General features: G+C 40.0%; 1 protein-coding gene across 4 annotated transcripts in view; it reads right to left on the bottom strand.

The window, feature by feature from the left end:
* Positions 1–26610, bottom strand: part of LOC111956920 (acid-sensing ion channel 1C) — an 81583-nt gene that overhangs the window by 11846 nt on the left and 43127 nt on the right. For 3 of the 4 annotated variants that reach the window (XM_023977623.2, XM_023977621.2, XM_023977622.2), the window contains exons 1-7: positions 18452–19950; positions 14579–14729; positions 14065–14192; positions 5183–5333; positions 4956–5012; positions 4548–4701; positions 1607–1698 (exon numbers count right to left, since the gene is read on the bottom strand). In XM_023977623.2, coding sequence (XP_023833391.1) covers positions 1607–1698; positions 4548–4701; positions 4956–5012; positions 5183–5333; positions 14065–14192; positions 14579–14729; positions 18452–19102 — 1384 coding nt within the window. In that variant the 5' untranslated portion in view covers positions 19103–19950. Of the gene's footprint in view, positions 1–1606; positions 1699–4547; positions 4702–4955; positions 5013–5182; positions 5334–14064; positions 14193–14578; positions 14730–18451; positions 19951–26610 lie in introns of those variants that run through there. The other variant, XM_023977625.2, reaches the window with a different exon arrangement.

Below are 26610 nucleotides of genomic sequence, written 5' to 3'. Positions count from 1 at the left end.
GTATATATCAATGATGTCGCTCTTGCTGCTGGTGATTCTCTGATTCACCTCTACGCAGACGACACCATGCTGTATACTTCTGGCCCTTCTTTGGACACTGTGTTAACTAATCTCCAGACGAGCTTCAATGCCATACAACTCTCCTTCCGTGGCCTCCAACTGCTCTTAAATGCAAGTAAAACTAAATGCATGCTCTTCAACCGATCGCTGTTCGCGCCCGCCCGTCCAGCATCACTACTCTGGACGGTTCTGATAGGTGGACAATTACAAATGCCTAGGTGTCTGGTTAGACTGTAAACTCTCCTTCCAGACTCACACTAAGCATCTCCAATCCAAAATGAAATCGAGAATCGGCTTCCTATTTCGCAACAAAGCATCCTTCACTCATGCTGCCAAACATACCCTCGTAAAACTGACTTTCCTACCGATCCTCGACTTCGGCGATGTCATTTACAAAATAGCCTCCAACACTCTACTCAGCAAATTGGATGCAGTCTATCCGTTTTGTCACCAAAGCCCCATACACTACCCAGCACTGTGACCTGTATGCTCTCGTTAGCTAGCCCTCGCTTCATATTCGTCGCCAAACCTACTGGCTCCAGGTCATCTATAAGTCTTTGCTAAGTAAAGTCCTGCCTTATCTCAGTTCACTGGTCACCATAGCAGCACCCACCCGTAGCACGCGCTCCAGCAGGTATATTTCACTGGTCACCCCCAAAGCCTATTCCTCCTTTGGCTGCATTTCCTTCCTGTACTCTGCTGCCAATGACTTAGAACAAATTGCAAAAATCGCTGAACCCGGAGACTCATATCTCCCTCACTAACTTTAAGCATCAGCTGTCAGAGCAGCTCACAGATCATTGCACCTGTACATAGCCCATCTGTAAATAGCCCATCCAACTACCTCATCCCCATATTGTTATTTTATTTTTTTGCGCCTTTGCACCCCAGTATCTCTACTTGCACATTCATCTTTTGCACATCTATCACTCCAGTGTTTAATTGCTAAATTGTAATTACTTTGCCACTACGGGCTATTTATTGCCTAACCTCCCTAATCTTACATAATTTGAACACACTGCATATAGATTTTTTTATATTGTGTTATTGACTGTACGTTTGTTTATTCCATGTGTAACTCTGTGTTGTTGTTTGTGTCGCACTGCTTTGCTTTATCTTGGCCAGGGCGCAGTTGTAAATGAGAACTTGTTCTCAACTGGCCTACCTGGTTAAATAAAGGTGAAATAAAAATAATAAAAAACACAGTGCACAAAACAATTCCTGAAACATTCACTTTAACTCTGTCTCTCAGCGAGATGAGGAGAGCTGTCAAACTCAGACCAGAAACTGTCCATCCAGACTTTGCTTTTCATCTGCCTCTCCTGACTGAGTGCTCTTTTCAAGGACATTCTAAAAATGCATTCGACCGAGTCTTACAGGTTCAAAGAAAATAGTCTCAAAAGGAGTTTATACCAGCAGGCATGATCACACAATGGGACAACATGTAGTGCTTGCTGAGGATGTGATGTTCAGGCCTAGTGCGTTTCCTCTCAGTCTGTAAAAACAGATCATGAACCTGATGGGAAAACTTGAAACAATCGCTCACCAAGCAACCCCGCAATTTCATATGCCTTCTTCTGTTCAATCTTCTCATAATTCAATGCCTCAAAGAAGATGTCCAGGACTAGTAAGTTTTCTCTAGAGACAAAAACAAATAAATCGAAAAGGTGTTACTTTATAACGTACATCTTAGAGATACAATTGATTGATTTAATTGACTAATTCTGAGACATTTTGCAATAATTTACAATAAAGGTGAACGGTGGAGACCAATATCATACTTTTATTATGATTTATTTTAATAAAAATGCAAACCTCTGATCATTACGTCACTTACCAAAAAACTGATTATTTGCTTAAATCACTGAACACAACAGGCGCTTAATAGATAGAGACTTCTGTTTCCTTAATGTACACAGCTTTTGCTCATTTGCATACAGTTGAAGTCGGAAGTTAACATACACATTAGCCAAATACATTTAAACTCAGTTTTTCACAATTCCTGACATTTTATCCAAGTAAAAATTCCCTGTCTTAGGTCAGTTAGGATCACCACTTTATTTTAAGAATGTGAAATGTCTGAATAATAGTAGAGAGAATGATTTATTTCAGCTTTTACTTCTTTCATCACATTCCCAGTGGGTCAGAAGTTTACATACACTCAATTCGTATTTGGTAGCATTGCCTTCAAATTGTTTAACTTGGGTCAAACGTTTTGGGTAGAGTTCCACAAGCTTCCCACAATAAGTTGGGTGAATTTTGGCCCATTCCTCCTGACAGAGCTGGTGTAACTGAGTCAGGTTTGTAGGCTTCCTTGTTCACACATGCCTTTTCAGTTCTGCCCACACATTTTTTGTAGGACTGAGGTCAGGGCTTTGTGATGGCCATTCCAATACCCTGACTTTGTTGTCCTTAAGCCATTTTGCCACAACTTTGGAAGTATGCTTGGGGTCATTGTCCATTTGGAAGACCCATTTGCGACCAAGCTTTAACTTCCTAACTGATGTCTTGAGATGTTGCTTTAATATATCCACATCATTTTCCCACCTCATGATGCAATCTATTTTGTGAAGTGAACCAGTCCCTCCTGCAGCAAAGCACCCCCACAACATGATGCTGCCACCCCCGTGCTTCACGGTTGGGATGGTGTTCTTGGGCTTGCAAGCCGCCCCCTTTTTCCTCCAAACATAACAATGGTTGTTATGGCCAAACAGTTCAATTTTTGTTCTATCAGACCACAGGACATTTCTCCAAAAAGTACGATCTTTGTCCCCATGTGCAGTTGCAAACCATAGTCTTACTTGGTTATGGCCGTTTTGGAGCAGTGGCTTCTTCCTTGCTGAGCGGCCTTTCAGGTTATGTCGATATAGGACTCGTTTTACTGTTTCCTCCAGCATCTTCACAAGGTCCTTTGCTGTTGTTCTGGGATTGATTTGTACTTTTCACACCAAAGTACACTCATCTCTCGGAGACAGAATGCGTCTCCATCCTGAGCGGTATGACGGCTGCGTGGTCCCATGGTGTTTATACTTGCATACTATTGTTTGTACAGATGAACGTGGTACCTTCAGGCGTTTGGAAATTGCTCCCAAGGATGAACCAGACTTGTGGAGGTCCACAATTTTTTTCTGTGGTCTTGGCTGATTTCTTTTGATTTTCCCATGATGTCAAGCAAAGAGGCACTGAGTTTGGATGGTAGGCCTTGAAATACATCCACAGGTACACCTCCAATTGACACAAATCAATGTCAATTAGCCTATCAGAAGCTTCTAAGCCATGATACCATTTTCTGGAATTTTCCAAGCTGATTAAAGATACAGTCAACTTAGTGTATGTAAACTTCTGACCCACTGGAATTGTGATACAGTGAGTTGTAAGTGAAATAATCTGTCTGTAAACAATTGTTGGAAAAATTACTTGTGTCATGCACAAAGTAGATGTCCTAACAGACTTGCCAAAACTATAGTTTGTTAACAAGACATTTGTGGAGTGGTTGAAAAACGAGTTTTAATGACTCCAACCTAAGTGTATGTGTCACGGCCATCGAAAGAACTGGACCAAAGCGCAGCGTTGTGAGCGTACATTTTCTTTTTATTTGTTAAAATGTCGCCAACAAAACAATAAATACCAAAAACGACCGTGAAGCTTTATAAGTGCCACTAATAAAGTCAACTACCCACAACGAAAGGAGGGAAAAGGGCTACCTAAGTATGGTTCCCAATCAGACAACGATAGACAGCTGTCCCTGATTGAGAACCATACCCGGCCAAAACATAGCAACACAAAATCATAGAAAACAAAACATAGAATGCCCACCCCAAATCACACCCTGACCAAACCAAATAGAGACATAAAAAGTATCTCTAAGGTCAGGGCGTGACAGTATGTAAACTTTCGACTTCAACTGTAGTTCATTGCTTAATTCCACTTCCAGCATTTTAATTAAAAAAATTATTTCCTGCACTAATGTGTTATCATTTACACACTGTGTTACATGTCTTCTGTCTAAATATACCTCTATTTAAAATAAAATGAAACTTCCTTGACAGAATAATTATTCTCCTCTTTGACTGTGCATTTTCGTCAGTTCTTACTTTCGCCACTAGAGCGTGATCCGCCACTAGAGCGTGATTTCTGGGGGTCCATACTCCCGAAGTTGTTAGCTGTTTTTATGCTAGCCAGCTAGCTAGCAGTTGTCAGCTGTTAGCAGCCGATGGCTGTCAATTTCTTAATGGCGATAAAAACAGTTGATTGCCATGTTTTTTCAGAGTCATTACTTCATTATTTAATGTAACATATCTCACGTTAAACCTAGTAAACAATTCATGGTCAAATTTGAAACAATTCATTTAGACCCAGCGTTTCTTGGAAACAGTCATATATTTGCTGAAATGTGTACCATTGCCGGCTATTAAAAGGGACAGGCGGCTATTTGAGACTGAATTTATTTGAAGTTGTTAACTCACTGTAACTATCCAGATACTTACCCAATGTACTGTTCAGTTTTGTTGAATTTCTTGGCCAGATATTTGGCAGAGGCTTTACTGGGTATTTTCACCATGGACAGCTCCTTGCCATATCGTGTCATGCTGCAGGGTGTCTCACACACACAGTAGTCGTTGTCTTTCTCTACCAAGAAGTCTGTGGGGGATGACAATAGAATGGGAGTCCTGGGCCCAATTTACTACAGGCCCCATGATAAAAACTAGTGCAATTCAAAAGAAGCTGCAAAAACAACCTTTGCTGCTCAGCAGTTCCTTATTTCAAAATGCTGTATTGTATAAACGCTTTCGTACTCATATCTCAAACTAAAATGTTGTTTGGTGTATCTACTGATCAGTGATAACTGGTTCATATTCCTAATCCTTAAATCATTACCATTGTTTCTGCCTTACCTAAAGCTGGGTCTGCACAGTCTTTGTACTGCTCGGGTGTGCATACCGTTGCGGTCCCTATTCAACACGTCATAGAGAGCGAGAGCGAGAGAGAGGACAAAACAAAAATGTAATGTTAACATAACTACATATTCCTATGAATAACAACAACAACAACACAGAAAACATTATTAATCATAATCCATTGAGGAACTATGTGATGGTCAAGCCAAGATGTGTGTGAGTACCAGGCATGTGGACCATCCTGCAGTTACAGTTCTCCACCAGGTAGCGTGTCTCACAGTCGATACGGCAGGCTGTGATGCTGTACGTGGAGAAGAACTCAGAGTCGATGGGAGTGGACTTGCAGTCTCCCCAAGGGGGAGGGAGGTACTGAAGCTGGGAGAGAACAGAGCATAGATTTCCCCTCAGTATATTGGCCACTGTCAACAACAGCTAGTCAAGCCCAACAGGAAATGCAAAATAAAAGTGCACACAAGCAGACAAAATAAAAATAACAATATGTATTGAACATTTAATAAGGGAACATGATGAAATAAAGACATGTTTTCTGGATTCTGTTCACATCTATAAGAATATTCCACTCAGACAACGGTGTAACTGATACAGCTCACAGAAAGCAACAAGCAGACACCATGCAGAAAATCAGTGATGCAGGTCAGGTCTAGTCCTGAAAGGACAGAGTACCATGGAGGGTATGGAGACAGGGAAAATATAATGTGTAAATATATAGCTTCAGACAGGACACGCCAATTAATGGAGAATTCTTGTTTTTAAAACTTGCCAGGGAATGTGCTACTGTTTAGGTCTACAGTATGTAATATGTTTACGAGGTTTTTAGATGAAAACAATGCCATAAGACAGACTTTATGCAAACCTTGACGTCATACATTTTAGGAATGAATTTAGCTAATTATGATGTATTGAATGGTAACAAAAACACAATGTTATTCAAACTATGTTGGAGGGGGTATTTGTCCCTGATAAACTATTCTCATCACACTACTATACCCTTTACCAGTTCTATCTACCTAATTAAAGTTAATTGTTAAGACTCCCTCAAAGAATAGATACTTTTCTGGTCTCATTTTAGTCAAAGTGAAGACCATTATCTTCATCAGTATCTCAGTGACTCGGAGCAGCATCGCATATATGTATCGCTGAAAGAGGACGATTTCCAGACTAGATTCATAGATCATAATTGAATACTTGATTGAGTTCCTAGCCCCAGGGGATTAGTGCTGAAACTCACGTTACTCTTTATTTAAAACTGCTGTTTGAAGCAAAATGTCAAAGTAAGTATTTTTGAGATCTTTGGAAATACCTCTTTCTTTTTTTTCTCATTGGTCTCACTAATATTTTACCACCAACATACCTTTTAGTTTCCTAATTGTAGACATTGTTTACGACAATCTATAGTTGAAGTCGGAAGTTTACATACACCTTAGCCAAATACATTTAAACTCAGTTTTTCACATTCCTGACATTTTATCCTAGTACAATTCCCTGTCTTAGGTCAGTTAGGATCACCACTTTATTTTACTCATGTGAAATGTGTGGCGGATGAATCAGAATTTGTTGGGTAACATAGATAATTAAGATGTTTTATTTGCATAATATGCTTATGTGAGATTCTTGTCATTAGAATGTATCCTTTTGGACTATAGTGTTGGCAGTTGTACTTTTCCCTCAGCTAGGGCTCAGTCACATGGGGCCCAGAGAGGGGAGAGGTCAGGCTTGTCTTTCACATGTCCCTGGTGCTATGCAGAATATCAGAAAGGGAAGAGGACAGAATGGAACATTGTCTTCATATGTGAATGAGTCTTTACCTATTCTTAAACCATGTGAAGGGATGGCGTGATTAATGGGGAACCAATTACTTGTCTCCACAATGTCTCCACTAAGTTTACATACACTTATGTTGAAGTCATTAAAACTTGTTGGGGACAAAGATCGTACTTTTTGGAGAAATGTCCTGTGGTCTGATGAAACAAAAATAGAACTGTTTGGCCATAACAACCATCGTTATGTTTGGAGTAAAAAGGGGGAGGCTTGCAAGCCTAAGAACACCATCCCAACCGTGAAGCACGGGGGTGGCAGCATCATGTTGTGGGGGTGCTTTGCTGCAGGAGGGACTGGTGCACGTCACAAAATAGATGGCATCATGAGGGGGGGAAATGATGTGGAAATATTGAAGCAACATCTCAAGACATCAGTTAGGAAGTTAAAGCTTGGTCGCTAATGGGTCTTCCAAATGGACAATGACCCCAAGCATACTTCCAAAGTTGTGGCAAAATGGCTTAAGAAAAACAAAGTCAGGATATTGGAATGGCCATCACAAAGCCCTGACTTCAATCCCATAGAAAATTTGTGGGCAGAACTGAAAAAGCGTGTGCAAGCAAGGAGGCCTACAAACCAGACTCAGTTACACCAGCTCTGTCAGGAGGAATGGGCCAAAATTCACCCAACTTATTGTTGGAAGCTTGTGGAAGGCTACCCGAAACGTTTGACCCAAGTTAAACAATTTGAAGGCAATGCTACCAAATACGAATTGAGTGTATGTAAACTTCTTACCCACTGGGAATGTGATGAAAGAAATAAAAGCTGAAATAAATCATTCTCTCTACTATTATTCGGACATTTCACATTCTTAAAATAAAGTGGTGATCCTAACTGACCTAAGACAGGGAATGTGACTAAGATTAAATGTCAGGAATTGTGAAAAACTGAGTTTAAATGTATTTGGCTAAGGTGTATGTAAACTTCCCACTTCAACTGTATTTGTGTATGTACCAACATTCAGAGAAGCACGTAGCCCATTGGACATAACAGATAACTGAAAAAGACCTTGGTGTGGCTTCGAGATTTTCCGAACTTCTCAATCATTTTCCCCAAATCTACCCTTGACCGTCTCTTGGACCTGCATGCATTGGAAGACTGAGTGTGACGGATACAGAGTGCCAGTAAGTCATGAAGTGACTTGAAATGGAGTACTTGATTAATTCTTTATGGAACTTTATTGCCAGGCTACAGCCTCTCATAAACATTATCCATGTAGAAATAAAAACCCAGAGCAAATAACAGGCCCTCTAGACATTAAACACTCATTATCCAGTCTTTGTCTTCATACAAGCTGTTGAATATGGTGCAACCAATATTATTTTGCAGTTACAGTATGTTTATTTGTTTTGTTGTTTTTGTGCTTTGCATTTGAATGTTGCATACTGCTGGGATCCTCTACATCTGGTTAATGTCTCCTAGGACCTTACTCTGGGAGGGTAATACAACCACATTAAACACAACGATTGTCTAACAGGAGACATTAGCCAGATGTAGATTATCCCAGCAATATACAACATTCAAATGCAAAGCCCAAAAACAACAAAACATAACTGCACAATAATATTGGTTGCACCATATACAACAGCTTTTATGAAGACAAAGACTGGATAATGAGTGTTTAATGTGTTAGCTGGAAAGGATAGTATTATGTGCTGATATTCTATAGTGATGGTAGTTATGAAGAGACATAAGATGAACCAGAGGGACAGAGATGAACCAGGAAGGGACAGTCGTTGAAATGCGGTCACTACAGCCACATGGAGGGAGGTGATTGGTCCATTCCATCATGAAGACTTGATCGGTAATGAGATTGGGAGGTTTGCTATGTACGCTACTGTACATATGGTATGCTACAGTACGCTACGCTAAGCTACAGTACACTACGGTATGCTATGGTACACTACGGTATGCTATGGTACGCCACCCGCTGCACTTGGGAGGAAACTAATGTTTGGAAGCCTGGGGTTACAGTTGGCCGAGGGCTTCCACCCCAAAAAGCCCATCTAGTGTGGGAGAGGAGGCTCTGACTAGTGAATCTGAACCTTTACTCAGGCCTCATAGGACTTCTCATTTAGTAGAAGGGACCAGTGAACACGTCACCACCAACAAAGAGCAGCAACAGTGATGCAACGGACAACATCTGTCAAAGCCCTTTGTTTGGCTCTCAGATAAACAGTAAGCAGCCAGCCAGCCAACCTATAGGTGTTCATCTTACTGAGCCCCAAAAGAGCTGAGCCCATGTCTGAGGACTCAAACCCAAAACTGGTTCAGAAACGTACATTTCTTGTCATTCAGCCATCTCTCAATAATTGATCTCGGCCACTTGAAGCTCGATTGTTGGTAAAAATAGTGTTACAAATTTCCACCCCAAGTTATTATATTTGCTTGCTGCAGAATGAAGTTGTCCTTTAAAGACTGGATTTAGTTCAGACATTTCTTCCATTGAGATTGGGAGACCTGTTTGTGTCATGTGGTTGAAGTGAGGCAGATTTGACTGGTTCTGGTGAATGGAAGTATAATCATATATTGATATATTGATCAATCTCTTCGAAAGGGTTTGAAAAGCATTAAATAATCAAAAGGATATGGGGTTAAACATTTTTAGCAATCAATTTAGATTAATTTGAGATGGTGTTACTAGTATGATTATTATAATATTTTTTGAACCTTTATGTAACTAGGCGAGTCAGTTACGAAAAAAAATCTTATTTACAATGACGGCCTACCCCGGCCAAACCCTGCCCTAACCCGGACAACGCTGGGTCAATTGTGCGCCGCCCTATGGGACTCTCGACCATGGCCGGTTGTGATACAGCCCGAGATTGAGCCAGGGATTGAACCATGGTCTGTAGTGATGCCTCTATGCACTGAGATGCAGTGCCTTAGACCGCTGCACCACTCAGGAGCCTATGATAGATGATTCCTATCAGATTTAAATGGCACGCTAATCAATTCAGTACAATTATTATAAATGAATTGCTCTAGTCATAAGAGCAGATGAATTTACATATCACCTTTATATATCTACTCATAGCTGCTTTACAAGGGAAGTCGATTGAATTCAGAATTCAGTGTTGTTTGGATTGTTGTGTCCAATTGTCTGTTTTAGAGATGCACTGCTTCGATAACCCTATGTTATTCTGTTGAATATGGCGAGAGGGATTTTGAAGAGACTTGTGACTTTTACCAAATAATATCTTCTCTGGGATCAAAGGCTTTTTTGAATAACTTGTGGTTCAAGGTGTAATTCTAGGTATTATAATTAATTTCTGATGAGTTTGTAACTCATTCAGTAGGAAAAGTGAAATGAGATTTGTATCTTCAATGGGTGTATAAAACGTGACACTGTGACATCAGTGACTCTTTGTTGAGGTCCTTTACAATAAAGTGGTTGCCAAAGAAAATATCTATCAAAAGATCACAGCTGTATTTCACCATCCTGTCACTGTTTTCAAACCACAGGATTTCACAAGCTGCAGCCTGAGTGGCATGTTATTGCAATAGATTTTATTAGACTTCATTTTATGGACAAAAAAAACAATGTGCAACGCAGGGCCGGCCCTAGCCTTTTGGGGGGCCCTAAGCAGGTTTCGTTGGGGGGCCCCCACCTTGCGGAAAAACATTTTAATGGCCCCCCTCTTGACGGTAGAGAGAAAATTGCAATTCTCCACATTTTGCCATGGGCCATAGAGAAAATGTTGTAGTTTTAAAGCAAGATTTCTGCTATTCTCTACATTTTGCAATTCAATTCTACTCACTATGCCATGGGGCAGAGAGAATTCTTTTGCAGTTTTAGAGCAAATTTCCTGCAATTCTACTGATTTTGACATGGGTTTGAGAGATGTTTTTGCAGTTTTAAAGCACATTTCCTGCAATACAACACATTTTGTAATTTCTTATGCCATGTTAATATGATATCTGAGTGAGAATGACAAAAAATATATATATCAGTATTTGGCCATGATTACTGCATGTTTAGATAGCTGTCTAGACTAACTACCAATCTAAAAGTTGTTCGCAAACATGGCTAATTGAGTGACTGTCAGTGACCGATATAACAAGAGAAAAACTGCTGATGCACAAACAAATTCTGAAGTTACACCTGGTGTATTCTACTATTCTTACTCTCAATAGAGTCAATTGAGACCGTCTATGTCGCGTATGTCTGGAACCGGCGCTGGTGCACTGTTTGTAATACTATTTTCTATCCTCTTTAAATGATTATGCCGTAGTAGAAAACATATTCTTATGACACATTTAGATTTGTCTTGGTTTTGATGTGAAAAACAATGTGCGTATTATGCACATGCACCTGTTCTATTATTGCAGGAACTGTTGGGTGCACACCTCAAAAGAACACTGCTAAGAGGGTTTATTAATGTATGTTTGATGTTCACTGATTTAACCCTGGATATGGTCACAGTTAGTGACAATGGCAGGACTGTGAAATACAGATTACCTACGGATCTGGCAAACAGACCATTGTGACCACATGGAATACAGACTTATTAGAGACATTTTAGTTCAGTATTAAAATGACTCCCGTGGTCCTGACATCTGCCCTAATGGAAGATTACATTGATTTTAATATTCGTGTCTGACAACTGGATAATGGAGACTATACTGAACAAAAATATAAACGCAACATGCAACAACTTCAAAGATTTTACTGAGTTAAAGTTCATAAGGAAATCAGTCAATATAAATATATTAATTAGGCCCTAATCTATGTATTTCACATGAATGGGAATACAGATACGTATCTGTTAGTCACAGATACCTTTAAAAAAGGTAGGGCCGTGGATCAGAAAACTAGTAAGTATCTGGTGTGACCACCATTTGCCTCATGCAGCGCAACACATCTCCTTCAGATAGAGTTGATCATTCTGTTGATTGTGGCCTGTGGAATGCTGTCCTAATCCTTTTCAATGGCTGTGCGAAGTTGTTGGATATTGGCGGGAACTGGAACACACTGTCATACATGTCGGTCCAGAGCATCCCAACAGGCTCAATGAGTGACATGTCTGGTGAGTATGCAGGTCATGGAAGAACTGGGACATTTTCAGCTTCCAGGAATTGTGTACAGATCCTTGCTACATAAGGCCATGAGGTGATGGTGGCGGATGAATGGCAAGATAATGGGCCTCAGGATCTCGTCACAGTGTCTCTGTGCATTCAAATTGCCATCGATAAAATGTAATTGTGTTCATTGTCCTTAGCTTATTCCTGCCTATACCATAACCTCACTGCCACCTTGGGGCACTTTTTTCACAACGTTGACATCAGCAAACCGCTTGCCCACACAACACCATACACGTGGTCTGCGGTTGTGAGACCGGTTGTACATACTGCCAAATTCTCTAAAACACCGGAGGCGGCTTATGGTAGAGAAATTAACATTAATATCTCTGGAAACAGCACTGGAGGACATTCCTGCAGTTAACATTCCTGCAGTGCTCCCGAGTGACGCAGCCGTCTAAGGCACTGCATCTCAGTGCAAGAGGCTTGGGAGTGATTGGGAGTCCCATAGGGGGTGGCGCTGAATTGGCCCAGTGTCGCCGGGGTAGGCTGTCATTGTAAATAAGAATTTGTTCTTAACTGACTTACCTAGTTAAATAAAGGTTAAATATTTTGTTTTAAATTAAAGCGTGCCACTTGCACGCTCCCTCAAAACTTTTGAAATCTGTGGCATTGGGTTGTGTGACAAAATTGCACATTTTAGAGTGGCCTTTTATTGTTCCCAGCAGAAGGTATGTAATGATCATGCTGTTTAATTAGCTGCTTGATATGCCACACATGTCAGGGGGATGTACTATCTTTGCAAAGGAAAAATGCTCACTATCAGGGATGTAAAAGAATTTGTGCTAGAAATTTGAGATAAATAAGCTTTTTGCGCTTATGGAAAACTTGTGAGATCTTTTATTTCAGCTCATGAAACATTGTACCAACACTTTACTTGTGGCATTTATATTTTTGTTCAGTGTAGATGTTGCTGCTCCGTTACGACTGGTCACAGTGCCCAATAGATATAGGCTACTGTATAGGACTGTGGTTACAGGCACTGTCTGTAGTCTATAGCTAGGTCTTTTTTTAAAATCTGAAATGTATCCATACAATGTAAATGAAATCCTCAGGAAATATTTTTGATTCAATGTACCAGATGCTCCATCATTCATGATTTGTATTTATTTAGCATGTGGAATTGATTTGAACGAGAGAGAGAGAGCATCTGAAGCAATGGAATTTCTGCTGAATTCTGTGGTAATCTTGGGAGGCATTTCTGACTACACTACAGTCACAGCCGATAATTCACAAAGCTTAATGATTTTGTTGGTCCTCTCTTACTCAAAGCAATGATAATTGTGATACCATTGCCTTTTTGTTACACCACAAAATGTAACTCTATCGTTCTTTGTATTTTATGAAAAGCAAACCAAAGTCTCCTGAATGTTATTTTTCTCTCTACATGTTATTATGCATGACTAAATCCAATTCATGTACACATGTAGGATCTTAATTTGAGCCAGTTCGCTACAGCAGGAAAATAATCCTGCATCAACAGGAAATGTGAATTATTATGTGGATTCGAATTAATTCATACATTTTTCATAAGGGAAAATCAAAAATGACAAACCTCAGAAGCCTTTTTAAACCTCAAATACACTACAAATGTTACATTACCTGCATTGCAGGGACGTCTTCATGCAACAGGGTGATCAAATTAAGATCTTACATCTGTAGCATATATTATGCTATTGTTCTCTATCCAAGTGGTATCAGCGACAGCAAGATTATATGGAAAATATACTTTTGAGCTGTCAGAGATTGCGTGTGAACTGCCTGGGGTACTGTAGCTCTGGCCACCAATAACAGTGTAAATACATTTACAGACAATTTCTGCTTGGTACATCCAGTCTATCTCTCCCTCTGTATTCCTTGTTGGATACATACTGGGTAGCAAATATTATATTGTTACTACTTCAGTTCAGAATCATTAGACGGTTTCTGTTCAGATTTAGCGATTGTGCTGGTCGCGTGTTATTACATGCATTATACAATAAGATAAACAGAATATATTTTTCTCCAGGCTCTGAGACACAGATGTATAGCCAATGACAGGAGAAGGAAGAAGGTTTGGGGGTTTGGATAAAAACACAGACAAAAGCAGAGCGAGAGGAGGATTGAAGTAGAAATAAAGGAAAGAAGGAAGGAAGGAAGGAAGGAAGAAAGGGAAAGGTGTTTGTGCAAAAGGCTAAGCAGTAGGTACCAGTTGCTGCTGACATGACACAAAAGTTTGAAAACCAGGGGCCACACCAAATCCCAGCTGGTCAATGAAGGGAGGTTCGTCCTGGCTGTGAATCTGAACCTTGATGCCTGCTTCGTACGAGGTCTCATCTGTGGATACATACAACAGCAGGCCAGAGAATGTAACAACAGAAACCTCTGCTCATCTGAGCAGAGATATGTGTTTTTACTGGATATGGGACATCTGTTGTGATAAAGCCACGTGTTGAAAATGCAGTGCTAAGAATGAACTATTTTTCCCAGGACGGAGACAATAAATGTTGTGTTGGATAAGTTGTTGAACTATATGTTGTTGTAATAGTGTACAGGTCAAATTCAGCGCTAGGAAGGAACCTTGAATGAATACATGTCAGTTGGCTGGTTGATGTGTAAAGTTCATTCTACCAATGTCCCAAAATCCAAAGTCATTATTGTATTTATGGACAGATCAGTTATTGTGGTACTAACTAAGTGGAGTCATACCACTGGGTACTCACCTGTCTCTCCCCAAACAGGTAAGTATTCATCTTGTTGGATATCTAACATGATCTCCAGCCCATTTCCTGTCCCGCCTTTTAACGTTGTCAACATCGGGTTGCCATCCAAACCAGAGTTGAACGTGTAGCATTTTCCGTACCGCGTGTAAATCTGCAAGAAGAAGAAGAAGGTACATGACATTAACTCAATGCAACAACATTGTTTTGACATAGCAACATCACAGACAGTAAACAGCACAGTCACTTTGAGCAATGGTTGCTCTCTGTGTAGACCAATTTAAACTGCGGTTGGGGATAGGGTTGCTGGGCAGGAAAGCTTTGCAGGTAATTATCTGAGAAAACACTGAACCAAACAAGATACTAGAATGATGAATAAATAAATAAATTAACACCTCGACTGTGGCAACTGGCAATCTTTACCCAGACCCATTTTTTTTATTTCCCCTGAGTAATTTAGATACTTCTTTAGGATGTATTTTCCATTAAAACTGAACGTTCTAGTTAATCCAAAGCAATATAGCCAAAACCCAACCTCTACCATCCCACAAAACACTAAATTAGATTGTTCAAATACAATTTATATTAGGAAGTGTCTTATAGACCCCTTCGAAAGCATTAACTTGTGCCAATGCAGCTCAATGGTAATCTATAGATGTAGAATCTTAATTGGATCACCCTTTTGCAGGATAACTTTTCCAGGAAATGTACAACTTGCAGTAGAGTTCATGTTTTAAAAGACTTCTGAAGCATGTCATTTCCACTTTGAAATTTCAGACTTGACTTTCCCTTAAGGAAATGTATCAACGCCTACAAAAATGTTAATTAATTATAATCCACATAATAATTCACATTTCCTGTTGCAGCAGGATTGTTTTCCTGCTGTACAAACTGGCTCAAATAAAGATTCTACATCTGTACATAAATTGGATTCAGTAATGCATAATAACATTATGTAGAGAGAAAAATAACATTGACTGGTTGGCTTTTCATAAAATACAAAGAACAATAGCAAGCTGTTGTCAACTTCCTTTTGTATAAAAGTAAATCAATTTCCTTTGAGTGTGAAAATAATATTTTGTGGTGTAACAGAAAGGCAATGGTAGCAGACTCTGAGTAAGAGAGAACAAAATAAATAATTAAGCTTTGTGAATTACCGGCTGTGATTTAGGTGTATTAAGAATTGGCTCCCAAGAGCAGCACAGAATTCAGCAGAAATTCCACTGCTTCAGATTGCTGGAGCGAACTGGCTCAAGTTAAGATCCTACATCTGTACTTTTAAGTATTGGTGCACACAAAATTTTGCCTGCAGCAAATAGCCAGCTGGTTTAACTGATTCAGAGATATACTGTGCTGATATTCCAGTATAGCACCACCATGTTCTTTTAGCACCATCTCTCACACATTTCATATTGACGTTTCATGCATTTTTTTAAATATATATTTTTTACAAATTCTCTCTGAGATGGGCGACTTTGCTTTCATGTGTGCCAGCAGAGCAGAAATAATCATTAGGAGCCTCTTCGAATGCTGCATCTGATTTTGCATAACTGACACACATGGATGGTGAGCTATAACTTAAAACTAAAAGTTAAAATAGATAAATGCGATAATGGCTTTAAATTCTCTATGCATTTTGCTGTGTAAGTGATTTAATTTCACAGAGGTGGAATTGATTGGTCATGCAGTGCTCTGAGGGCTTTATCTATACTGTCATACAGTTATCACCAACATGTATATACATAACCACAGGACAGGTGATATATCAGTAAGGTATAGGCACAGTTATCCATGACAGTGTTCATACACATGGGAATATTGCACATCCAAGATCATGGCACAAGACCCGCTTGCATCTGCCTGCTCTCTCAAGTACCATGTAGTTTGTTGGGAGTATTTTGTCTCATCAAACTAATAAGGCCTTATGATGGATAAATCCCCACTATTTAATCCTTTCACACTGCCAACTACCATTTGATTTTAGCTGGGGCATAATATGCCAGTATTTAATAGCCACTAACAGACACTAGCATGGTCAAGACAAGCCCTGTTGCTGAATTAATCATCACCTGGCTCAATACTCTGGTCCCACAGATATACATTAGAAGAGAAACAGATAGCCCAGTACTCTGTAGCCGTGGGCTACAGATTTCCCTTTCAATATCCATTGTGGTGAACGTTTTAGGGAGAGGGATGATGGGGAAGAGAGCGATGACTCTGACAGCGTAACAAAGCCTCTCTCTAGATATCAGTCAAGCTTCCATGTCCCGTCTTAGATAGACCCACATCGGCTCAGACGGACATGACAAGGCTTCAGTTTCCTCTCTCCTTCTGTCCATAATGAGGCCCTCGGAGCAACTGGCCCCTGCACAAAATGGCAGCTGGAATTTTTTTTAGGTTTGACCTTTGAAAAAGTGCAGGTTTAATATAAAATAATCCCTAGGATGAAGCTTTACAATGCCTCACAATGAAGTACCAAATCTTTGTGGAGAATCTCTTTGTCAAAGCTGTCAAAAGACGGAACCTAAAGAGAAAAGTCCTCCTTTAGATGGAATCTCATTTAATCCGATAAAACTTGAAATGACAGACGATAAAAATCTCTGGATCTGTCAGCTACTTAAACGCAAATCCCAAATTGTCTATTCATATTTTTTCTAAACCTGTGCTATTGATAAATTGGTCATGTCTACTAAGCACTTGAATGTGACTAACAATGACATCCATTTTCTTTTCATGTAAAATTTAGCAGCAATCTGTTTGAAGAGTGCTAATAGCTTTGAGGTGAAATGATTGAGAGTAGCTGACTGTTATAATTATAGACTGGTGCATTCAGGAGCTTATTTTCACTGATAAGCCTAAAGCAATCCACCTCTCTGAGGAATAAGCTCATGAAATGGATGCACACAGTCAATAAACTTCCAGATGTTTAATATGAGATGCGGAAACTTTATTTCTGTACATTTATAATGGTTGAATTATTGATGCCTTCATTAGTCTTCGCTGAAGCTGCCACTGTGGTTTGAATAGCAGTTACTAAAAGGATCATGTTTGGAGATGGAGGCAATGTGAATGTGATAGGATTGACTTTGTTATACTGTACCACTGCGGCTCTAAAATCATCTAGCGTGTTAACAATATGTAAAGAAATGGATCAATAACCTTCTCTAAACTGTATTTGGAATATTTGGATTCTTACAATTCACTGAACAACTATTATGTTTTATAGGCTAAAGAAAAGACTGTAATACTTTATGTGAAGGGTCCGTAATAAACCTTTTATAAGGAATTTCTAAAACATTTACAAACAGTTTGGGCACCATCTATTAATCATTACTCCCACATTTGAAAATCTTAGTAAGCTAATTATTCACAAATGTATATATATATTTCCTTAAATATCCTCTATTGTGTGCCTATTCTTTTACCAGGTACTGCTGGAATGTCTACCAATGGCATGACAATCTTCTTGTGAGAAATAACACTGGACACTCCAAACATTTATAAAGTATTTATAAAGCATAAATAGCACTCACTTTAGACTAGGGGCTGCAAAAATACTTTACTAATGCTTAATAAATAGTGAACACACACTTTATAAATGCCTTATAAATGTTTTATTACGGACCCTTCAAATAAAGTGTTACCAAAAAGACATGGCATGTTTACCAAGGACCAGACAAATCATCTGACTTGATACAAGCAGCTAGCCTTAAAACTTCAATACCTTCAATCCTCCTGCCTAGAGAGTACCTGCTAGAGTGAATATCATTCAAACACTCCTTTGAATTAATTATTATTACCATGTACACAAAATGCCATCAACAACACCTCTCAAACATCGGTCTCTATATCTCTAGACTATGTTACTTTACATACAGTGGTGAAGTTCTGGTGGGTGCAGTTCCCCCCCCGGAATCTGCATTCCAGCAACATGTCCTCCAGTTGGTGGCCCAGCCTGCCAATCATCTCAGTTGTGTTGACATGGTAATGTGGAGACGGGGTGTAGCCATTGAAGTCCAGCAGGTTGAGGAGGCTGTACTTGTGGTTGTCCCTCAGAAGAGCCAGGCTCCTCTCCATGACCGTGTGGTTCTGGTGCATCAGGTCCATCCAGTAGCCGCTGTGGTACAGGTCAGCCTTGGTCAGCCTGGACACCCGGAACAGGTTGTGGTTGCAGAAGGTCACGGCCGGGAAGGACATGTTGTGAGCCCACACCATCTTGATCTTGGTGACGGCCGGGTAGGACATCAGGTAGAGGATGCGGTTCCAGGACCAGGTGAACAGGAGACCCATGCACACAAAGAAGGCCAGGAGCCAGAGGACCCGCTGGGGTAAGGTCTTGTCTGGTGAGAAGACAAACTTCAGCCCGTGGACCTTGGTCCTCCTCATGAAGGCTATGGTGATCTCCATCCATGACTGTTTCAGCATGCTCTTCTTCCTCCTTCCTGTTTTGTTCTGGATAGTAGTTTCCTGGGCATTGTTAGGTAGAGACCCTGGGCTGTTTAATTCTGATGTGGGGGCAGTTAACATAATGATCTCTGTCCAAAGGCAACCTGTAAGGTTCAAGTCAAAATACAGTCTTCTTAGTCAAGCTTTAGGATTTTCATTTTGCATACAGTGGCTTCCTGGAAAATCATAATGGGTTTTCTGGTTGAATTGGTGTCATCAATTCCAGGAAAAAGTGAAAAAGAATATCCTTTTCGATGCTCCAGATAGACTCAGCTGTACAGTACTCAGGCTTGATAACTTCACGATTTAATAAAAAAAATAAAACGTAATTACATTTTTTTAAGAGAAGATAACCAACACCAGTCTCTCATCAACAGATGGGTGGGATAATACTATGTTGCAGGTGCAGGCATGTAGTTCAATTCCTGAAGCAATCAGTCACTTAGGAAATCTGTAAAGACGTATCCCTGTTGATCAGATGTTGTCTCTCTTTTTCCTCATCACCTTCCTCTTCATCTCCACAATGAGACAATAGTTCTCCCAGTTTCCAGTGGTTTGTGCCTTTTGTGCATAAGCTGCCTAGAAAGCTATCAACACCTCCCTTCTGCTCAGCTGGAAGAGATGCTTTTTGTCTGTGGACTTGCAGCAGGAATATAGAGCTATTTTCCCCCCTCACTCTCTTTTCTCTACAGTCGAATGGGAATGAGGTGGAGCCACTGAGAGAAATTGTTTTCCTCCAGTGATAGAATAGGCACAGATGCGAGGAGGGGAAGGGGAATGGTATTTCTACCCCACGCATAAATATTAAGAGAACTCGAAAATACAGGCAAAAATACAGCAAAAAGTCCCACTGCAACAGGGAATGCCTTGGTTCCATTTCCATCTACTGCTACCTACACTCTGCTACAGTAGTGCTGCAACAGTAGCAGCTTGTTTACTGGGATCCATGACAACTGTATTATTGATAAACCAGAGAACAGTAAATCAGATACTAGCCAATAAACATGAACTCAAATTACACCCTCAGAATTCTAGTTGAAAATCAATCAAATGCATTTATGAACTTTGATATATCAGTCACAAAGGGCTTTTACCGTAATCAGGCAGTATCAAATGTCACGTTTACTACTTGTTTGTGATTCTTTGGGTCTTAGACAGTTCTATATGTTAGTTTCACAAATAAAGTGCAATGCGGCCAAGGAGCTCCTACACAATTAACAGATATGAAAGAAGCAGCTTTTTGTTCATTGAATCAGAGCCTCTCAGAACCTCGAGAGCCAGCCAGGCAGAGGAAATTGGACCCAAGAGTATTGAGATCCATGTCATTTTACGACATAATCAGCACAACACTTTTGCATGTGTGGTACAAGTTTTTCCCCACTGGAGTATAATGGACATAATATTCTGTTAATAGGGAAAAGTCCTACAGTATTTGTAGCAGATATTTATTGAGGGATCAAAACACTGAGACAGATGTTCAAAGACTGCAGCAAAAACTCTCTTGAACTACCCAGTCACCTGTATCTAAGCGGTTACAAGTTGGGAGCATGTCAATCATTTGTTACTGCAATGGTGCAAACATATTTTTATCTATTTTTAATCAAGTTTAGGGTAGTGGAGAGTGAGTCAAAGGATTAGTTGAGCCACATCTTGTTTCTAGGAAACCATACACAAATCAATCATGTGACCAAACATCATTATATGGAGTCTGTGGAGGAAGAAACCACATGGACAAAGTAATATGCAATTTAGGTACAAAAAACAAATTTTCACAAAGTCAAATGAATTTAGTTTTTTACAGGTTTCATGATGGTTGTTTCCAAACCAAAGTAAATACACCGTAGTTTTATACATCATTTGGGCTCTCTATAATTCACAATATGAGGTCCTAAACCTAGCATGAAAGTGCATCCCTGTAGCTGTGTGGGCTAATATAGTCAAACTGTTGGCCTTAGGGTAATTTGAGACAAACGCCACCATACCACCACACAAATGACAACTGGTCAAGAAATGGAAGTGATATTGAACAGAGATATCTACAGTTGAAGTCGGAAGTTTACATACACTTAGGTTGGAGTGATTAAAATTCGTTTTTCAACCACTCCACTAAATTCTTGTTAACAAACTATAGTTTTGGCAAGTCGGTTAGGACATCTACTTTGTGCATGACACAAGTAATTTTTCCAACAATTGTTTACAGACAGATTATTTCACTTATKATTCACTGTATCACAATTCCAGTGGGTCAGAAGTTTACATACATTAAGTTGACGGTGCCTTTAAACAGCTTGGAAAATTCCAGAAAATTATGTCATGGCTTTAGAAGCTTCTGATAGGGTAATTGACATGATTTGAGTCAATTGGAGGTGTACCTGGGGATGTATTTCAAGGCCTACCATCAAACTCAGTGCCTCTTTGCCTGACATCATAGGAAAATCAAAAGAAATCACCCAAGACCTCAGAAAAAAATGTGCAGACCTCCACAAGTCTGGTTCATCCTTGGAAGCAATTTCCAAATGACTGAAGGTACCACGTTCATCTGTACAAACAATAGTACGCAAGTATAAACACCATGGGACCACACAGCCGTCACACCGCTGAGGAAAGAGACGCATTCTGTCTCGTAGAGATGAACGTACTTTGGTGCGAAAAGTGCAAATCAATCCCAGAACAACAGCAAAGGACCTTGTGAAGATGCTGGAGGAAACAGGTACAAAGTTATCTATATCCACAGTAAAACGAGTACTATATCAACATAACCTAAAAGACCGCTCAGCAAGGAAGAAGCGACTGCTCCAAAACCGCCATAACAAAGCCAGACTACGGTTTGCAACTGCACATGGGGACAAAGATCGTACTTTTTGGAGAAATGTCCTCTGGTCTGATGAAACAAAAATAGAACTGTTTGGCCATAATGACCATCGTTATGTTTGGAGGAAAAAGGTGGAGGTTTGCAAGCTGAAGAACACCATCCCAAACGTGGCAGCATCATGTTGTGGGGGTGCTTTGCTGCAGGAGGGACTGGTGCACTTCACAAAATAGATTGCTCCATGAGGAGGGAAAATGATGTGGATATATTGAAGCAACATCTCAAGAAATCAGTCAGGAAGTTAAAGCTTGGTCACAAATGGGTCTTCCAAATGGACAATGACCCCAAGCATACTTCCAAAGTTGTGGCAAAATGGCTTAAGGACAACAAAGTCAAGGTATTGGAGTGGCCATCACAAACCTCAGTCCTATAGAAAATTTGTGGGCAGAACTGAAAAAGCATGTGTGAGCAAGGAGGCCTACAAACCTGACTCAGTTACASCAGCTCTGTCAGGAGGAATGGGACAAAATTCACCCAACTTATTGTGGGAAGCTTGTGGAAGGCTACCCAAAACGTTTGACCCAAGTTAAACAATTTGAAGGCAATGCTACCAAATACTAATTGAGTTTATGTAAACTTCTGACCCACTGGGAATGTGATGAAAGACATAAAAGCTGAAATAAATAATTCTCTCTACTATTATTTGGACATTTCACATTCTTAAAATAAAGTGGTGATCCTAACTGACCTAAGACAGGGAATTTTTACTAGGATTAAACATCAGTAATTGTGAACAACTGAGTTTAAATGTATTTGGCTATGGTGTATGTAAACGTCCGACTTCAACTGTATATCTGAATGTAGGCATACATTTAAGATATACAGTACAATATACCACACTCCCAATCTATGAATTAAACTTTGATTTACCAGCACCATCACCCATTGTTGCAGGACACCATCCCCCACATACCCCAAGGCGGCTCAACTTACCCTGTCCCTATGCTCAACTTACCCCATGCCCAGGGTAAATGGTGCCAACAAACCAACAATCTACAGTCTTACAAAAAATGGTTCCAAAACGGTTATTTGGTTGTACCAATAGGAGAACCCTTTTTGGTTCCACGTAGTAGCCTTTTCAGTTCCATGTAGAACCCTCTGTGGAAAGGGTCCTACGTGGAACCAAGAAGGGTTCTACGTGGAACCATAACAGGGTTTTCAAAAGGTTATCCTATGGGGACAGTTGAAGAACCCTTTTTGGATCTAGATAGCACCTTTCTTTCTAAGAGTGTATGTTTTCAAAACTGTTAAATTTACATGAATTCTGATTATTTCCAGAGATACACATTATCCTGAAATATATGTAGATATATCTGTTAGAAAAAATACTATATTTCCCTTGATATAGTGATGCTGAATGTAAAAAATGGCTCAACACACCCCACTCTCCCCCACAGCAAATAATCATTGGATATACTTCTGTGACTTTCTTCCTGCTAAATCTCCTTGGAACCAGGTGTCTGTCTGTGTTTGTAATGTTGAGCTGATCATCCCTGTGATGAGTGTAATACTGAAATAAAGCATCCATTTAATAGTAAAAGATGCCCATCTCCTATATTCATAAACAGGCAAGACTAATTCTTTAAACCATACTTTGTGGATTCCCCAAATCTCATTTAGCAAAAAGGCTGTGTCAATCCATAGTCCTGAATACTAAACAGGATATGATAAAATCTCTCCCTGTTAGGAGGGGAAGACTGGGTGAAGAGTTGACTGGAGTTTGAGGGCTTACAATAAATATTTGTTAGAGCTATAAAACCATAAGCGATTTGAAGCACTGCCTAAATCTTTAGCTTCAATTACCCTTTTCTTGCACAGTCCAATAGAGTTCTTAACAAACACAATTTCTTATCTGATCATTAAATGCCTGCCTGTGGTCTTGTCTAACCAGCTTTTTAATGCTTTCCCTCCCCGTTCTTTTTCCTACAAGAAAAAAGTACACGTGAATATTTAACGAGCCCAGATTCCATTTTTTTCTCTGATCATTTTGTCTAAAAACAATTTGAATAAAAATGAATGGCATGAAAACATCTGTAGACTGAAGGTTGACTACTGACTAGGGCTGATGCGGTGACCGTACTACCGCCACCCCGTGGTCGCGAGTCATGAAGGCAGTCAAATTCCACATGACCTTTTAGTCACAAAAATGTGGCTTCTCCAAGCTCTGATGCTGCTGGTCATTAGTAGCCTACCAAACTTGCTAACTGCCTGGTCCCTCTAATCACTCTGACATCAATGCAAATGTATTTGAAAATTGAATCAAACACTTCATGAGCTCATGTTGTGCAACATTTCTATAGGCTATGCCGGCTATTCCCAAACTGAGATACGCGCAATGCTGTCGGGGGTGCGCCAAATAAAAATGTGATTCACATTTTCAAACATTTTTTCTCACCTGAGTAGCCTTGTTTCACTGCCTAAAATAAAATTAAACCATCTAGTGTTCAGCCAAATAACAACAAAATGTCAAATACAGGTAGCCTAGTCAAATAATTATCATCCAATCACATTAACCGTTACTCTCTCACGGGAATTCCACTAATGGTCCACATGTAGCCAAACGTAGCTGCTGCTCATTCCGTTTGCTCGAAAATGGATAAATAGGGGGAAAAAAGTAAGGCCCGCGTCCATGGAGACACTTACCAGCTCTACTGATAGTACTACACCTGCACCCGTCGACGACACAAGTTGTTCTGCTCCACGAGCACATCGAATGCTAGCATGAGTAATTCTACATTTGTTGCTAGCCCAGCTAGCATGGACACTGACAGTTGTGAATCTGATGCAGCTGAAGAGCTACTGCCCACTTACCGAACAACAGACAGGGACATTGGACCATTGAAGAGGCACAAATAGGTTCACTTATATTGGGAGTAGTGCCTTTCCTCAGCCACAGTGTGTTATATGTGCAAAGTACTTTCTCACAACTCACCGAAACCATCACTCTTGCGCAGACATTTAGAAATGAAACATGCCAATTTTAGAATTAAGATGACTTTGGAGTAGTAAGACATGTATAAAAGCAACAGATACCATTAATAAGAAGGGTCCATATATGGTGAGCTACTGAGTGGCTAGGACAGGGAAGCCCCATACTATTGTGGAGGACTTAATTCTTCCTACTGCCGCGGATATGGCTGGGACAATGCTGGGGGAAAAGGCAAAAAAAAAACTATACAGCCTAACCCTTCCTCAAACAACACTGTTTCACTGTTACAGCTGGACAAGTCAACAGACATGGCGGGCCTGGCATTAACAAGGACAACAAGGACAACACACCGGTCTTTCCATCATTGTATGATTTTTTTCTGTGCAAATGAACTCAAGCTTACGGACAATGTCAAATGTGATATAGCGAAGCACCTGAGTGAGCTGGGTACAGGTACTTTCCCGAAACGGACAATACAAACAACTGGATTCGTTATTCGTTTCATGCCCTTTCTCTGTGAAATGTATATTTAATCAGAAGCCACTGCCAGATTTCTGGATAGGGCTGCGCTCCAAGTTTCCTGCCTTGGCAAATCGTGCTGTTAAGACACTGATGCCCTTTGCAACCACGTACCTATGTGAGAGTGGATTCTCGGCCCTCACTAGCATGAAAATGAAATACATGCACAGACTGTGTGTGGAAAATGATTTAAGACTGAGGCTCTCTCCAATACAATCCAACATTGCGGAGTTATGTGCATCCTTTCAAGCACACCATTCTCATTAACCTGTGGTGAGTTATTTGCGATGAACAAATACGGTTTTATATGTAAGATGGCTAAATAAAGAGCAAAATGATTGATTATAATTATATTATTATTTGTGCCGTGGTCTTATAATAGCTCTTTATCACTTCCCACGAGCCGGGTTGTGACAAAAACTCTCACTCATTCTTATGTTTAATAAATGTATCGTAAAGTGTGTAGGCTTAGAATGATGGCAAAAAACAACATTTGAGAGTGCACTGACCCTGGTGCTAGAGGGGGTGGAGGTTGAATGTTTGAAGGGTTACGGGACTATAAAAAGTTTGGGAACCACTGGGCTATGCAATTGCGGGAGAAAACAGAGTGAAGCCGGTAATAAAAAGAGGAGGATCCCATCAGCTTTCTATAGGCTAGATCTACTCTATTTATTTCTCAGCTTTCCTAATATTAAGCACATTGCTTCTCTTTACAACAGGAGTATAGCCTACCTGGCTGGCATGAAAATTATCCACTGGGAAAAGCGTCCTCCATTCGCTATTTAAGTGCATAAATGACATGGCACAAGATACAAGATTGTTTTGCGACTTGTTCGAATCATAGTCACAAACATAGTGTAGCCTAGCCCATAGGCCTATATGTTTTAATGAGTTTTGTATCACAACTAAGGTGGCCAAATAACTTCTCAAAATTAGGCACATTAATCTGCTTTACAAGGGGTGTAGAGCCTAACTGGCATATATAAGCAGGGTGTGAGTTTCAAGTTAGGGGAAGATAACTGTCACCATAAAAATGCACCTTTATAATAAAAGCATTACATGCATGATTGCATTTGCGGTCACTTGTGGTAATGGTGTTTTCTGCTAATGGAACAGCCTAATAGTTTATCAACGTTTTAAGCTAAATGTTCTAATCTGTTGCATCAGCTACATTGCATAAAACAGTTTTTTGATGCTAGTGGTTGTATTAATATGGGATCTATCGCATCCCACAACTGTCCCAGACTGTTTGGAAAATGTATTTCTCGCACA

The sequence above is a fragment of the Salvelinus sp. IW2-2015 genome, linkage group LG32, assembly GCF_002910315.2.
Source record: "Salvelinus sp. IW2-2015 linkage group LG32, ASM291031v2, whole genome shotgun sequence".
NCBI lineage: Eukaryota > Metazoa > Chordata > Actinopteri > Salmoniformes > Salmonidae > Salvelinus > Salvelinus sp. IW2-2015.
This window is presented reverse-complemented; position numbering and strand designations above follow the sequence as displayed.